This window comes from Bos grunniens, chromosome 19 (assembly GCF_055505025.1).
Source record: "Bos grunniens cultivar Pamir isolate PY7600 chromosome 19, Bosgru_T2T1.0, whole genome shotgun sequence".
Classification (NCBI taxonomy): domain Eukaryota; kingdom Metazoa; phylum Chordata; class Mammalia; order Artiodactyla; family Bovidae; genus Bos; species Bos grunniens.
This window is the reverse complement of record NC_141183.1, coordinates 46,188,137-46,202,448: the sequence shown is the minus strand read 5'-3', so window position 1 is coordinate 46,202,448 and position 14,312 is coordinate 46,188,137. Positions and strand designations below refer to the sequence as shown.

At 50.8% G+C, this 14,312-nt stretch overlaps 1 protein-coding gene and 1 non-coding gene across 4 annotated transcripts; one reads left to right on the top strand and one right to left on the bottom strand.

The window, feature by feature from the left end:
- Positions 1-1,186: 1,186 nt before the first annotated feature.
- On the bottom strand, positions 1,187-14,098 carry TMEM98 (transmembrane protein 98). Of its 3 annotated transcripts, XM_086355607.1 has the most exons (8): positions 13,995-14,098; positions 12,002-12,723; positions 11,457-11,637; positions 9,864-9,995; positions 8,724-8,757; positions 6,161-6,276; positions 3,343-3,402; positions 1,187-2,018 (listed from the first exon to the last, which is right to left on the bottom strand). In XM_086355607.1, the coding sequence occupies exons 3-8, from the start codon at positions 11,585-11,587 to the stop codon at positions 1,811-1,813; spliced, it is 681 nt and encodes a 226-aa protein (XP_086211733.1). In that variant the 5' UTR covers positions 11,588-11,637; positions 12,002-12,723; positions 13,995-14,098; the 3' UTR covers positions 1,187-1,810. The 3 variants fall into 3 exon arrangements, with proteins under 3 accessions (XP_086211733.1, XP_086211734.1, XP_086211732.1); XM_086355608.1 differs by lacking the exon at positions 12,002-12,723 and having other exon boundaries at positions 8,724-9,175; XM_086355606.1 differs by lacking the exon at positions 12,002-12,723.
- On the top strand, positions 3,571-3,643 carry TRNAG-ACC (transfer RNA glycine (anticodon ACC)). Its single transcript has one exon. It is a non-coding gene; the product is annotated as a tRNA-Gly (tRNA).
- Positions 14,099-14,312: the final 214 nt, after the last annotated feature.

The window sequence follows — 14,312 nt, the reverse complement described above, 5'->3', positions numbered from 1 at the left end:
CCCGCATGCCTCATGGCCGGCCAAGAAAATGCAACATAAACAACAGAAGAAATATTGTAACAAATTCAATAAAGACTTTAAAAATGGTCCATATAAAAAGAAATCTTAAAAATATAGGAAAGAAAAGTCAAAGTAATTCTGAATATTTCCCATTCACAGCTCACCAGCAAGACAGGAAAGTTACCCAGCATGTGGTCAGCGTTGATAGGAGCAGACAATCCAATAAGGTGCCCCCTGTCATCAGGAATCCTTCCATCCTTCTATGAGAGTTGATCCCCAGCTTCCCTGTTGAGAATCCATCTTCTCAAGTGGGGAACTGGCATGCACTGTGCTAGTGAGAAGCCTCTTGCTTTTTAGGAGAAATTGTATGGATGACACATCTCAGTGATGAGCAAGGTCCCGATCTTGGGCTTGGGACCATGATGGGTTCTTGGTTCTCTAAAATCAGGCTGAGGGATTTGCTGACTTGAAATAGGGCACAGAAAATGAAATGGGAACAGACATGGAGTTCCAAACATGCTTAACAGTACAGGATATGAACCAAGGCAGCTCCTGAGCCAGTGCCCCCTCCAAAGAGCGAGGTTGACTCTGAGATCCCGGGAGGAAGCAAAGTATTCCAGGTGTTCCTATATGCTTGTGATGGAAATGATGGAATTTGGATGCATGTCTGGTGGCTCAGATGGTATAGAATCTGGCTGCAAAGCAGGAGACCCAGGTTTGATCCCTAGGTTGGGAAGATCCCTAAGTTGAGAAGGTAACGGCTACCTACTTCAGTATTTTTGCCTGGAGAATTCTGTGGATAGAGGAGCCTGGCGGGCTACAGTCCATGGAGCTGCAAAGAGTTGGACATGACTGAGCCACGAACACACACTGGATTAGGCAATTGTGATTCTGGGTCCTCCAAAGGTCTCAAATCATAAAAAATGGTCCTCACCTTTCAATAACTGCCAAACAGATACCAAAGGAATGGGAACCCATCTTTTGTGGATGTCATTCCTAGTGTGGAAACTACCGCCTGGTGGTATTTTCACCTGTCTGAACTCTGGGGAGGAGGTCTCTGAATATTTTGAGTCAGACCCACAAGGCATCCTCGAGAGTCACAGCCCCTCTCCTTCCACCCTCAGTTCTCAGATATGTCCCATCACACCACGCACTTGCATCTGACTCAATAACCACACGCTGGAGGGAAAGCTAAGTATGTATTTACTCTCCACCTAGTGGTAGCTAGGTAAAATTGCAGGCATAATGATAAGGGAATGATCAACTCTACATTGCTCACCTTCAAACCCAAACCTATAAAGTGAAGTAGGCACTCAGATCCTCAGGGACCAGACACACATCACAAATAAACGAAAATGGACAAGTATTGTCAAGAGAGGCAACTCCTCTTTAGTTCCAACTGATTGTCCACTTTGGAAAATGCAGATCAGAGCTGCTTCATCATGTTCTGATTGTTTGAGAGAAGCCAGAAATTCTGATTTTAATGTGAAACCTCCTGATGCTTAAGACGGTGGCTGGATTTTCTTGAAAGCACTAGGTGAGCTAAATACAGCATACAGTCCTCCCGTTTTCAAAGCTCAGCTGTACAGATGGTGACTGTCATCTCCCCTAATTGTGGGATTAGACTGCCACTTACCAGCTGCCATTTGTAACTACAACAGAGGCACCAACTGCTTTACTACACAAACACAGCTGGACTCCCCAGCCGTGGAGAGCAACTAACTCTACAGGAAGAAGCGGAAGGCTCAGCTGAGCCACCCAGTCATGGCAGCAGACTGGCCCCTGTGACCAGTTGCTGGCCAGTTAGGCACTAAATGGCTGACTGCTCCTGAAGGAAGCCTTCGGGGCCTGGGAGGCCTTTATCTGGTTCAGAAGCTAAGGCTGCTTCTCGAAGGACTTCCAAGTGCTCCTCGGCGGCTGTCAGCGACTGATCAATCCAATCCAGGCCTCCGGTCAGGTGGCAGGCGTTCCTGGTCACCAACACCAGATGACTGACTGACAGCAGCAGGGCAGTTGTCCTAGGTAAAAAAAAAAAAAAAAAACAGGATCAGCTTCCCTAGGATCTAAGGGACTTTGCCCTAAAGCCCAAAGGGACAGAGTCTAGACTAGGGTTCCCCAAGCTGGAGTCCCGTCCTCAAGAGGTGGCTAGGTATGTAATTTTAAAAGGGTTCCATGCTCAAATAAATTTGGGAACATCTGGGTTAAACAAAGGTAGCTGAAGCCCTTCTCAGATGATGCACATGATAAAGTTCTAGGAAAAGAATGTAATACTCTTTGAGTCTCACTAACTTATTTAAGACTGGGAGCCCACGTTCTGCAACACATCCAATAACATCTCCCAGAAGAGGGTTCTGTGGGACAGTCTGGGTCTAGCCAATGGGATAAGCACATCCCCAGCTGCTGCCCACTTAAAGACAGGATCTTCATACCCCACCTTGGGCATCATGTATTGATTCTGAATCAATAAGACCCAGCGCTGGTTTACCATATTCTCACAAAAAATTTAACTACAAACCAAATAGAGGAGGTGGCTTGCTTTTTCAGTATGGAAAAATTCACTGTAGAGCATCTTCTAAATAGTGAGTACGCATGATGCGTTTGGGAATGCATTACAGATGACGAGCCCATGAACACAGCTGGGCAGTAATAGAAGTAGAGTAGAGAAACCAACAGAATTGCTGTGACCCACAGCCTGTCTGGCAATTATTACACAATGGGCCTGTGAAACAGTCATATAAATCCGAGAGACAAAGGAACATGCTTTGTTTTGTTTCTTTTTAAGTGGGTTTGCATTTGGTAGAGGAACATAACAATCTCAAAAGCGTAAGTATGCTCTGTGTATGAGGGCCGATCATGAGACAGGGTTCCTGGGCATGTACTGAGAAGGTGAGCACAGCTTTAGCTGACCTGTCACTTCCAGTCTCAATTCCTGCCCACCACCCACACCAGCGACCCACTGGGCAGTACTCACAGCTGAGGCGTGTCTGCTTCAGGGGTCCAAAGAGCAGAGAGAGCCATGGGGGCAATGGGAGGGTGGGGAGGTGCAGATAGGACTTAGCTTGGATGGACGTTTCATCACAGAAAATTCAAAACCTAAGACTGTTTCTTCCTCCTGCTCCTCTGGGGTTTCAGGAAGAACTCTGGCCACGAGCATCCAGCCAGGCCTGGCTCACTGGTTGGCTGACCCTTCACAGTGAAGTGAATGGTACCCAAAGCTGGGGCAGTCTTGGGAACCCAACAAAGCAGACTTCTCCACCACCACCAAAACAGCCAACCTCACAGATCTGATAACATGGGGAGCTTTCAGCGTGAAAAGAGACACGACCACCCCACCCCTCTCACCGGGCATCCAGCAGCTTTGGGTCCAGCGGAGGGTACATGGATTTCACAACGTCGTCCACTCTGAGGGGAGGCAAAAGGTTTTCAGTATTTCCCTTTTCTTATGGCCTTTTCTCCTTCCTTCCTTTCCTCACCCCAAAGCTTCTCTTTAGACATTCCAGACCCAGCCTTTAGTGACTTTCTGTAACTGCATTCTCGGACAGGTACTTAAACAGAAAGACTTCAGAGACTTCCCTGGTGGTCCAGTGGCTAAGACTCTGCGCTACCAATGCAGGGGGCCCAGGTTTGATCCTTGGTCAGGGAACTAGATCCCACATGCCACGATAAAGACCCAGTGCAGCCAAATAAATAAGTGAAAAATTAAATCTTTTAAAAACAAATAAATGAAAATAAATTTTAAAAGTTTAAATAGATAAAATTAATTAATTAAAAAGACTTTGACTTCTGTTTAGAGAATATTTCTTCTGGTTTTCAGTTCCAATGGATTAAAAAGTACAAGTTCACATATGTGAAATGATGTTCAAGATATACTACTATCATCAAAAAGGCAAACTGCCAAACAAGATATAAAGTCTGATGGATCCTATTTGCATAAAAATGAATAAACAATAGCTATGACATTTGGCAGGAAGTGAGGGACCAGTCTGCAGAAATACTTACCATTGAACAGTGATTGATTACTTCCAGGAATTGGGATGGGGTGGGACTGGGGGGTGGCGAGTCCCTTCACTTTTCAAATTCTCTATTTCTGCAATTTTTAACTTTTACAAGTGCTTATTACTTTTGTATTTTTTTTAAAAAATAGTTACAGGTAGATATTCAGAACACTAAAAAAATGCTCCAAGTTTAATTTGGGTTCAAACTGCTCCACTGGATTTCTTGCAGCACATGATACAGTTCATAGTTAATTTTTTAAAAAATCAAATTCAAGAAGGAACTACTTATTCATCCTCATTTGCATGATTCAATGTTTTCATTCAAATTCTTGCTCCTGGACCATTTAGTCAAGAAGCAAAAAATAACAATGAGTTGTTTGATTTCCAAAAGCACTTGCAAACAGGCTTGAAGATCCTTCTCTTGGGGCTGAGGGGCTGATGAGGAAGCACAGACGCATGGTCACTCAGTGCCCAACTTGGCCAGCCCTTTTTCCTACCCTGTAGGAGAAGACAATGGCAAGCCACTCCAGTACTCTTGCCTGGAGAATCCATGGACAGAGGAGCCTGGAAGGCTACAGTCCATGGGGTCGCTAAGAGTTGGACACGACTGAGCGACTTCACTTTCACTTTCATGCACTGGAGAAGGAAATGGCAACCCACTCCAGTATTCTTGCCTGGAGAATCCCAGGGACAGAGGAGCCTGGTGGGCTGCCGTCTATGGGGTCACACAGAGTCGGACACGACTGATGCGACTTAGCAGCAGCAGCAGCAGCTGAAGCCACTCTTCTTGAAACGAGTATGCTATCAATACACTGCACAAAATAGAATAAGAAAAGCCATGGGGATAAAAGATGTGTGAGGGCAGAGAGAGCAAGGACCCTGACCGATTTATGGCAGGGATCGTTCTGGAAGCAGTCCAAGGTGCTCAGTAGGACGGGCCAGTGAGCGCCCCGCGTGAGGTCCACCCTCTGAGCGCTTTCACACCCTCGCTCCAGCACCGCTGCTAGGCCTGACCCCCCAGGACTCCACTGGGACTCAGAAATCGCCCTCTGTCTCCTTCTCCAAGCCCCCCGGTGATGCTGCCTTGTATCCTGGCGTCACAGGAATTTGCCAGGACCTGGGACGGCTCTTAGAAGTGACAGGAAGTATGAGCGAAGTCCAGCATATACTAGAGGAAGGGCTGGTGCTTGCTCGGAGCCTGGGTCCACTTCAGGCCAGGGGCCGACCTAGGCTGATCCCATTCCTGTAGCCACACCCGCCCGGGACAGCTCCAGAGACAGCTCAGATCCTTCTGGATTATCTCCCTCCCACTGTCTCAACTCACTGAACTCCCTGGACAGAGTTCAAGTGCACCAACTCTTTAACCAACTCTTTCACGTTCCCTCCGAGGACTAGTTCCTTGAGATCCATCCCAGCCCACAGGCGAAAGCGAGGACCCCTGGAACTCAGGAGGCTGATTTAAGAAAACCTCCTGAACTGGGGAAAAAAACTCCTGGCTCAGGCACATCCACATACCAGCCACTAGATGGCAGCCCCAACTTAGTACCACCCTTCCCTCTAAGAAACAGAGCTTTCTTTTCTTCACAAAACGGAGGCCAGATGAAGAAGGGGTGGAGCTGCTGTCGCCTGCAGTCCAGCCGGTTGCCTCCTACGTGGGATTCTGCAGACAGCCTGGAATCTGGGAGATATGAATGATCCCTTCACCTCCCACCCGGGCTTGGGGGCTGCTGGCCTGGCCATGGATGGGGCCGGGGCTGGTCTCAGTACAGATATCAGCTGGGGTGGGGCACACGGGAAGCTCACTGCTCACTGGGGTGTGGGCACCAGTGGCAAGTGCGCTTGCTGGCCCAGAGCCCGGGAAGGTGTGCCCAGGGGAAGGAGAGCTGCCCCAGCTGGCATGGGATTGAGGAAGAGGGAGCTGGGGGGCCCTAGTCATATGCTGGCACTTCCCAAAAAACCTATGGGAGGGGTCACGCCGGAGGGGAGGGGAGCCTGTGACACCACCCTAGCCTGAAAAGTCTCCCAGCCTCTAAACCCTCCTGGGCTCTCTGGGAATGTGTGGGGCATAAACCATTCAAGTTGCCCCTGAAGCTGCTCAGGGGAGCCTGTCCCTTCCCCCACCCCCACTTCTGGCCCCCCGCCACCCTGGAGTGTGGGGACCTCACCTGGGGCTGATGCGCTTGGCCACCACAATGATGTCACTGACGCTGGCTGAGGTCTTCATCTTGGCCCCTGAGCCCATTGTCATGGCAACGAGCTTCTCGGTCAGAGTGTGACAGATCTACCGCAACAGGGAGCAGAGAGGTGATGAGGCGGGGACCCAGCCCCCGAGGGTTTCTGCCATCCCACGAAGACAAACACGCCACCACCACCCCCCATCCCACGGCTGGGCCCCCCTAACCTCAAGGACAGACTGAAGTGAAAAGCATGCAGAGATGAGAGGGATGGAAGAGGCAAACCCAAGGACACGGCCGGGTAAGGAGGGTGGGGTGGGAACCTCAGACCAGGGCCAGGGTTTCTCGGCTTAAGAGAAGTCTGAGCTGAAATAATCTGTCCTAAGAAAAATCATGTGCTCTAACTTCATCCTCTCCCTTCAGGGCCAAAACCTATTTTCTCTCTCAATTCCTTCACCTCCTGGCTTTGTCTTCCAAAATGATAAAGATCTCTGCAGGCATCCTCAGAAACATGGCCAGATAAGCAGAATTTATATCAACAATTTTCTGGGATAACATTTTAGCATGTTTGTCATGAGGATGATAAAAGGGCCGTGGGGGGGGGGGGCAGGAAGGAAAATGGCAAGACTGGGACACACGGCCTTTCTCGTCATCCACCAGCGCGCCGGCCACCCCTAAAGCTTTGCTCCTCACTGTCGTGCCCCCCACAGTGTCAGAACCTGGATGTGCTTCTGTCCCTGGGGAAGAATTTCCATCAACTTCATCACATATACGTGGGGCTGGAAGAGAGGCAGAAAGAAGCCCGAGAGCCCACCCAGGGGACAGCCCAGGCCCTTCCCTCAAGGCCCCACCACAGGGTCTCCAGGGCAGGTGGCCAAGCAGCAGGGCTTCGAGCACTCAAGAGGAAGCTGAGAGGGTCTCAGGATGGACCACTGAGCCCAGTAAGACTCCTTACGGCTGATTTATCCCGCACCTCAGCTGCCATTCATCCCCCTCCTCTAACAGATAAGGGCAGGGGACAAAACCCAAAGATAGGACACATCCCGGTTGGGAGAAGGAAGACGTAATGTGGCATCGCTGCTCCAGTCATTAGACCTGTCCATCCCCATCTGTAACCACGGAGTGAGGTAAGTCAGAAGGGGAAAAACAAACAGCGTATAGTAACGCACAGAAACGAATCTAGAAAGACGGTATTGATGAACCTATTTGCATGGCAGCAAGGGAGATGCAGACATAGAGAACAGACTTACAGACACAGCGAGGGGAGGAAGGAGAGGGTGGGATGAGTGGAGAGAGTAGCGTGGAAACACACATCACCATATGTGAAACAGACAGGCAGTGGGAACGTGCTGTATGACGCAGGCAACTCAAACCGGGGCTCTGAGACAACCTAAAGGGGTGCGATGGAGTGGGAGGTGGGAGGGAGGTTTGAGAGGGAGGGGACATATGTATACCTATGGCTGATTCATGTTGCTGTATAGCGGAAACCAACACAGTATTGTAAAGTAATCATCTTTCAATTAAAAATAAATAAAGTTTTTTAAAAAGAGCTTCTTGGAACTCAACAATAAGCCTGGACTCTGGGACAACATCTTCCCAGGCACTTCTTTGTCCCCTAAAAGAATAGCTAAAGAAGAAGTGCGACAAATGACTTTTTAATATTTTGTACTGAATGACACTTAAGTGTCATTTTCAAATGACACACTTCACACACTTCAAAAAAGCTGCCTTTTTTGAGATCTTGAATAATTGCTAGACAAAGAGAGAAAAGTGTGGTTTCCCAGGCTACTACTGAAATGAACAATATTTGCCACTGGCCAAACACTTCAATATTATTATTGTCCTAATAAGTCTGAGAATGTAAGGCAAGAACTGGTAAGCAAATGCTAAAACTGTAAAAATTATCCCAAAACAATAAAAATTACCCCAAACTATAAAAATTACACAAAACTGTAAAAATTGCCCTAAATGCAAATTGGGTGCAACTCTCCACCCTGTCCTGGAGGCTGTTGGCTTTAAAACAAAAAACAGTCTGCTCTCAGGCTGAAGTATCATGGTTTGGATTTTTTAACACTGATTGATTGTCCTGTCTGGCTGACCACTGTCACAGAGAGGGCTGGTGAGGAACTTTCTAGTAACTGGAGATGCCCTAATACAGAGCTCAACTCGCTTCAAGGGCTGAGCCCTCAGTTCATGCAAGTATCCAGGAGAAGCTGAGAACTGCCCTTCCCCCAAATAGCTGCGGTCTTGCTCTGCTATTCTGCACACAGCTTTCTGCCTGGTCAGTGAACATGTGATTGGTGACTGTCTCTGCTATCTTTCCACCGGCCACTGTACTGTGAGGATCAGGTGGAGTAAAGCCTTTGAAAGGGCCTCCAGAATTCAAAGGAGAACAGACCAGGAGCGGAAATGAACAGAAGGAACTCCAAGAGTTACCAGAGGCCTCCTTTGGGGATCAGCGCTCCTCCCAAAGTCCCTCCTCCTGGAAAGTCTGTGCACCCAGATGCTTTGGTGACCACCCCCTTATTCTCCTGGGGAAATCAAAGAGTATTACCTTCAAGATGGCGATGCAGTGGGACATGAGACCCCTGGGGAGACAAGAAGCATTTGTCAGGGCTTCTCCAGAGAGGCCCACCTCCCTCCAGCCACCACCTCCATGCCTCCTCCAGCTCTGACCCCCAGGCACGGCTGGACACCACCTGAGAGCCGAGACACCTCAGCGGTAAAATGAACAAGCCCAGGAGCTAAAGCAGGAAGCCCTTTCTTTCCCCTGTCTTCCCCTTTCCCCTCCAGCACCCAACAGACTCCTCCAGCTAGTGCCACAAGCTGAGCTTCGGAGACTGTTCCCTCCACCCAGGGAATCCTTCCCCGTATCCTCTGCCTGGTGAACTCATCTTTCAAGTCCTGAAGAGATTGCCCTGGCGGTCCAGCGATTAAGACTTCAAGCTTCCACTGCAGGGAGTAGGGGTTCTATCTCCAGTAGGAGCCGGAGAGAAGCTCCCCATGCTGCAAATGCAGCCAAAAAAAAAAGGAAAACAAAAAGACCTGGGACGAAAGGCGCCCACTCTGGGAAAGCCTTTAGAGGTCCACCCCGCTCCTCTAGCCCAGCAACTTCATAGACGCCGCCTCCTCCGTGTGCTCACTGCACCTGCAGAGACCCACCCCTTCCCTCCATCATTTCCAAAATAGTCTTATTTAGTAGAATTCTGTCTCCACCACCAGTTTCAAAGCTGCATTGTCTGGCCCAGAGCCTGCACATCACACCGGTTAACACCCACCCAGTGAATGAAGGGCTGAGCAACAGGGAAGGGGGCAACACACACTTCTGAACCCGCAGCGGGGTGGAGGGATCCCCGAGGGACCCTAGAGACAAAGACTGCATCCCTGGAGCCTGAGGGCCATATTCACGGGCACCTCAAGGATAACCCAAGCACATCACGGTGACTTTATAACACCTCTGCCACACATCTACAGGCCTCAGTGTTTGGTCTGCAAAATGGGGAAAGTGAGGACAATCACCGTGGTGTCACACTCTAGGTCCCCCCACAGTGAGGGTAGGGGAAAGCAGCAATGGACACAGTGCTCCAGGGTGCTCAGCCAAGCTCGGGCAAAGGAAGCCAGGAAAGGGTACCCAGGAGCCCAATTCGCCACCCACTGGCGGCTGGAGAAAAGCGAACAGTCCCCAAGGCCTTACGAGGCATCTTCGATCCAGTCTTCGTTCTCCAGAATGGCCTCGATGTGAGGGTTGGTGATGACAACGTCATCCAGTTCTAGCTCAGAGGGCTCAGACTGGGTCTCCATGGCGCCAATGAGGTCCACGATGGGCCTGGAAGGAAGAGCCCAGGTGAGTGGGTTCCTGCCGACTCTCTCCTCATCGAGGCCCACTTACCCTCCGAAAGGATAAGTGGAATGAGTAAGTGAAAGCAAGAACTTGTTCTAGATCCAAACCGAAGGTGAGTGGGACTTCGGTGCGGGCCAGGCACATGGTGAGGGAGTGAGTCAAGGAGGCAGGGCACAGGAACACAAGAAAAAACGACACACAACAAGAAGAGCTGCTCAGAGAAAGGCAGGGCTACAACCATAGTCATCACAAAGATATCCTACACAGGGATGCTTTTTCAGGACAAAACATCCATTTGTAACTTGTTTCCCCTTCAAGCCTACCTTTTATGGAGAAGCTCAAGTTCCTATTACCCAAACTGACCTGCACCCCCTACTAGTTCTGTAGAATCAGCTTCTGGGAGCCACCTTGGTCCACCCGCATGATCCTACCCCCTCCAAGTTATACTAGAGAAGAGGGGGATGTAAAAACACCTCCTACTTTAAAACAGGGTTCTTGAAAACATGAGACACCATCGCAGAGCTTTCCTGGGTCACACAAATGGGCATTTACTAATTATGACCACTCGACAGACATGCTGATAGGATTCAAACAAAGGGGTAAGAGAAACTCAGGGTTTAGTGGTCAGTGTCCCTTGGGATGTAGGAATTAAAATATCCCTAACCTGAAAATAAGATCTTGATTACCAAGTAGGTTTCATGTGAAGAACATCATGAAGAAATCTGCGCAGAGATGAGACATGATCTTATGCTGGGGTTTTGCAACCCCCAAGTGTCTACTGCTTCAGTGTGTGGCTTGGAGTGCGGGGCATCAGATTTCTGCTCCTATGAGGTTGGTTGGGGGCCTTCCCAGGTGGTGCTGGCGGTAAAGAACCCACCTACCACTGTAGGAGACATAAGAGACCCAGGTTCTATCCCTGGGTCAGGAAGATCCCCTGGAGTAGGGCAAGGCAACCCACTCGAGTATTCTTGCCTGAAGAATCCCATGGACAGGGCAGCCTGGCGGGCTCTGGTCCACAGGGTCACGCAAAGTCAGACACGACTGAAGCGACTCAGCACTCACGGACGCACGAGGTTGGTTAGAAAGGGGTTGTGCTGTGCTGTGCTTAGTCGCTCAGTTGTGTCCAACTCTTTGTGAGCCCCTGGACTGTAGCCCACCAGGTTCCTCTGTCCATGATTTGGCCTGCTCAGTTGTTAAGTGGACAGCTGGGGATAGACGGGTGCTAGATGAACAAGTTCACAGACAGAGTCCAAGGCAGTTCAGGATGCTGGAGAGCTTATGGAACATTCTTAGGCTCTGAGATCTTTACTGGGAATGACAGCCTTAGGGTACCATTTTCGAGATAAAAGTTGAGTGACAGTTGCCCAGCACCAAACTTCTTTTCTCTTTTGTTGGGGCTTCAGGGCACAGTTCCTCTCTCGTCCTTTCCCTCCCTGGGCCACTCACTTGGAATCATAGCACTGCAGGAGGTCTCGAGGCCGACAGTAGCGCTGCCTGCAAACCACCACCAAGGCTGCAAAGGAGGCCAGAAAGATGGTGGCCAGCACGCCTATGGCAACAATCACCACGGTCTCCATGCTTCCAGCTGGCTCCCTCAGTCCTGGTCAGTCCCCCTCATGGGCTGAAGCTGGAAAGACACAAGGGTTGAGCAGCCTGGTGAAGCAGCAGCAAAAGAGTGGGGTCTTACCTGCTGGAAGGTGGAGCGGAAGGCTCCACCTGTGGACACCCGAGGGCCTGAACAGAATCAAGACACATTTTAGGTCATGCCCCAAATGTTGTCTTTTCCTTTACTACTGGGTTGGCCAAAAAGTTCATTCCAGTTTTTGTGGAAGATGTTATGGGAAAACTTGAATGAACTTCTTGGCCGACCGAATCAAAGCCTTTGCTCCCCAGTTGGAGCAGGATGGCCCCTTCGGCCCGGGACAAAAGGATACACTGTCAGTAGCGCTGCTGTTTCCGTATCCACACCAGGCACCAGAAGGAACACCCACCTAAGAAGAAGGGCGGGGCTGTATTCACTGAGGGTCTGTCTGTGCCAGGCACTTGGTGGTACGTGTTTATCCTTCTAACGATCCTATGAGGACGGTGTTAGTATCCCCATTTTACAGTTGAGAAAACTGAGGCCCAGAGAGGTTAAGTAATTTGTCCAAGTCTATGTAGTCAGGAAGCATAACGTCATCCACCCAAACAGAGACGGATTATCACCTGCCTTGTCCTTTCTAAGGAGAAAAGAGGATTCTAAACATTCTGGGGTAAGTTTTGATCTTGAGTTTCAGTCTTGGAAACGTTGCTGTTGTTTAGCCACTGAGTTGTGTCTGACTCTTTGCAGCCTCATGGACTGTAGCCCGCCAGGCTCCTCTGTCCATAGGATTTCCCAGGCAAGAATACTGGAGTGAGTTGCCATTTCCTTCTCCAGGGGATCTTCCTGATCCAGGAATGGAACCCATGTCTCCTGCATCAGTAAGTGGATTCTTTATCACTGAGCCACCAAGGAAGTCCCGTTGGAAACTTACAACTGGTATTAAACTGTTTGTCGTCTGTTTATTGCCTGTTTTCATTTAGGAGGTTATTTCACACCTATTTTAACCTCACAGGCTGGAGAAGCAATGGCATCTCAGAGAAGTATATATTCACACTGTTATTTCATTGTAGGTCTCCCACTTGTGTCCTTCTGAGCCAGTCTTCCTCCCTTTCTGGGCTTTAATTTCTGCACCTGTAAAAAAGGGTGCTTTGACATAGAATTCTCACTCCAGGACAGTACATCTCCTCTATTTGAATTTAATCCTATGTTCCATGTCTGGAGATCCAAATGCTCCTGATCATCATTCAGTAAGTATTTATTAACCACTTAGTATGCACCAAGCAGAGGACTGGATTCTGGAGACTGGAGATAAATAAGACATGGGCCCCAAAACCTAGTGGGGGGAGGAGCCTGGGGAGAGAGGTAGACAGGCAGACAAACCATTTCAACTTAGTGTGCATGTGCCACATCCAGAAGTACATGAAAAGAGAGTACCAGTGTTTGCAAGATACTTTCTGGGAAAGCTTTTCGCCCAGAGCTGGTGATGCTTGAGCTGGGTTTTGACGGTTGAATAGGAGTTTTCCGGGTGGACTAGGCTGGCTCAAAGTGCCAATGAAGCCAACTCAGAGGACTCACAGAGCTGCTGTCCCACCTGGCTGTGCACTTGCCCACAAGGGTGAGAAGACTGAGCTCTACCTTTTTCATCTCTGATTGTGTTAGGAGGAGGCGTGGGGGTGTCCTGCTCGGTGACCGTGGATGTGTTTCTCTGTACTGTCCCTCCTAAAGGGCTCCCTCCTTCAGCCCTTTTCCTTTCCTTCCCCTCTCATTTCTCACTCTCTTCACTTGCCCTCGCTCAGCTTTCCGCTCCATTCCCGGCTCTTTTTCCCCTCCCCTAGTCTCAGGCTTTCTCGGCGTTTCCCTTCCCCTCCCCCCGCCCTGGGTCTCCAAAGACCACCCGCTTTGTTTCCTCTCTTCCAGTGCGAAGTTTCGGGTGTGTTTCTCTGCGTGCACCAGCTTTTCTCTCGAGTCGTTGCGGTCTCTCTCCGCGATCGGTCTGCGTGAGTGTTTCTTCGTGTGTTTCCCTTTTTCTTTGTGTTATTTTCTGTGTGTTTCCGGATGAGTTATTCTGTTTCCCTCTAGTGGGTTCTAAATCCACAAGGAGAAAACAAGACCCAAGACCCCATCTCCTTCCTTCTGCGCGGCGCACCGCCCCCCGCCCCGACCCAGAACACCCACCCCACACCCAGGTCGTCGGGAGGGAACCCCACGCGCCCCGGCGCGCGCCACGCGGGGCCCGATGGCTCCGAGGCGCACGGCTCCAACTTAGCCCGCTCGCGGGCGCCGGGCTCCCCTCCCCCGCCGCACCCTTTCCCCCTACCCCCAACCCCCGCGCACCCCGCTCCGAAGGGGCGGTGGGCTGGGAGCCCCGGGCCCCAGCTCCGCGGCGCGCCGGGCTCACCCACCTGCGGCTGCGGCTGCGGCTCCGGGACGCAGGCGGGGGCGCTCCCGCGGCCGGGCCCCCCGCGATGGCCGAGTCGGGGCGCGGGACTGGCGGCCGCCGGCGAGCGGGGCATGCCGGGAAGGCGCGGAGATAAGTCCGGGCGGCCAAGCCCCCGGCAGCGGCGCGGGCGGGGGAGCCGCGGGCCGAGCATCCAAATCCCCCGCTGCCAGGCGCCGCCGTCACCGCCAGGCCCCCGGGCCGGCCGGGGGTTGAGGCCGCGAGAGGCCCCGGGCAGCTGCGGGGCAGTCGCTCAGCGACCCGACGGGCGGTCCCTGCACCC

Excerpts from the sequence above, each read along its gene's own strand:
- TMEM98 (XM_086355607.1), bottom strand. The coding sequence starts at position 11,587 with ATGGAGACCGTGGTGATTGTTGCCATAGGCGTGCTGGCCACCATCTTT. Across the intron at positions 8,758-9,863 it reads GACTGGATCGAAGATGCCTC|GGGTCTCATGTCCCACTGCA; the intron begins GTAAGGCCTTGG and ends TTGTCTCCCCAG. Across the intron at positions 2,019-3,342 it reads CCAAAGCTGCTGGATGCCCG|GACAACTGCCCTGCTGCTGT; the intron begins GTGAGAGGGGTG and ends TTTTTTACCTAG.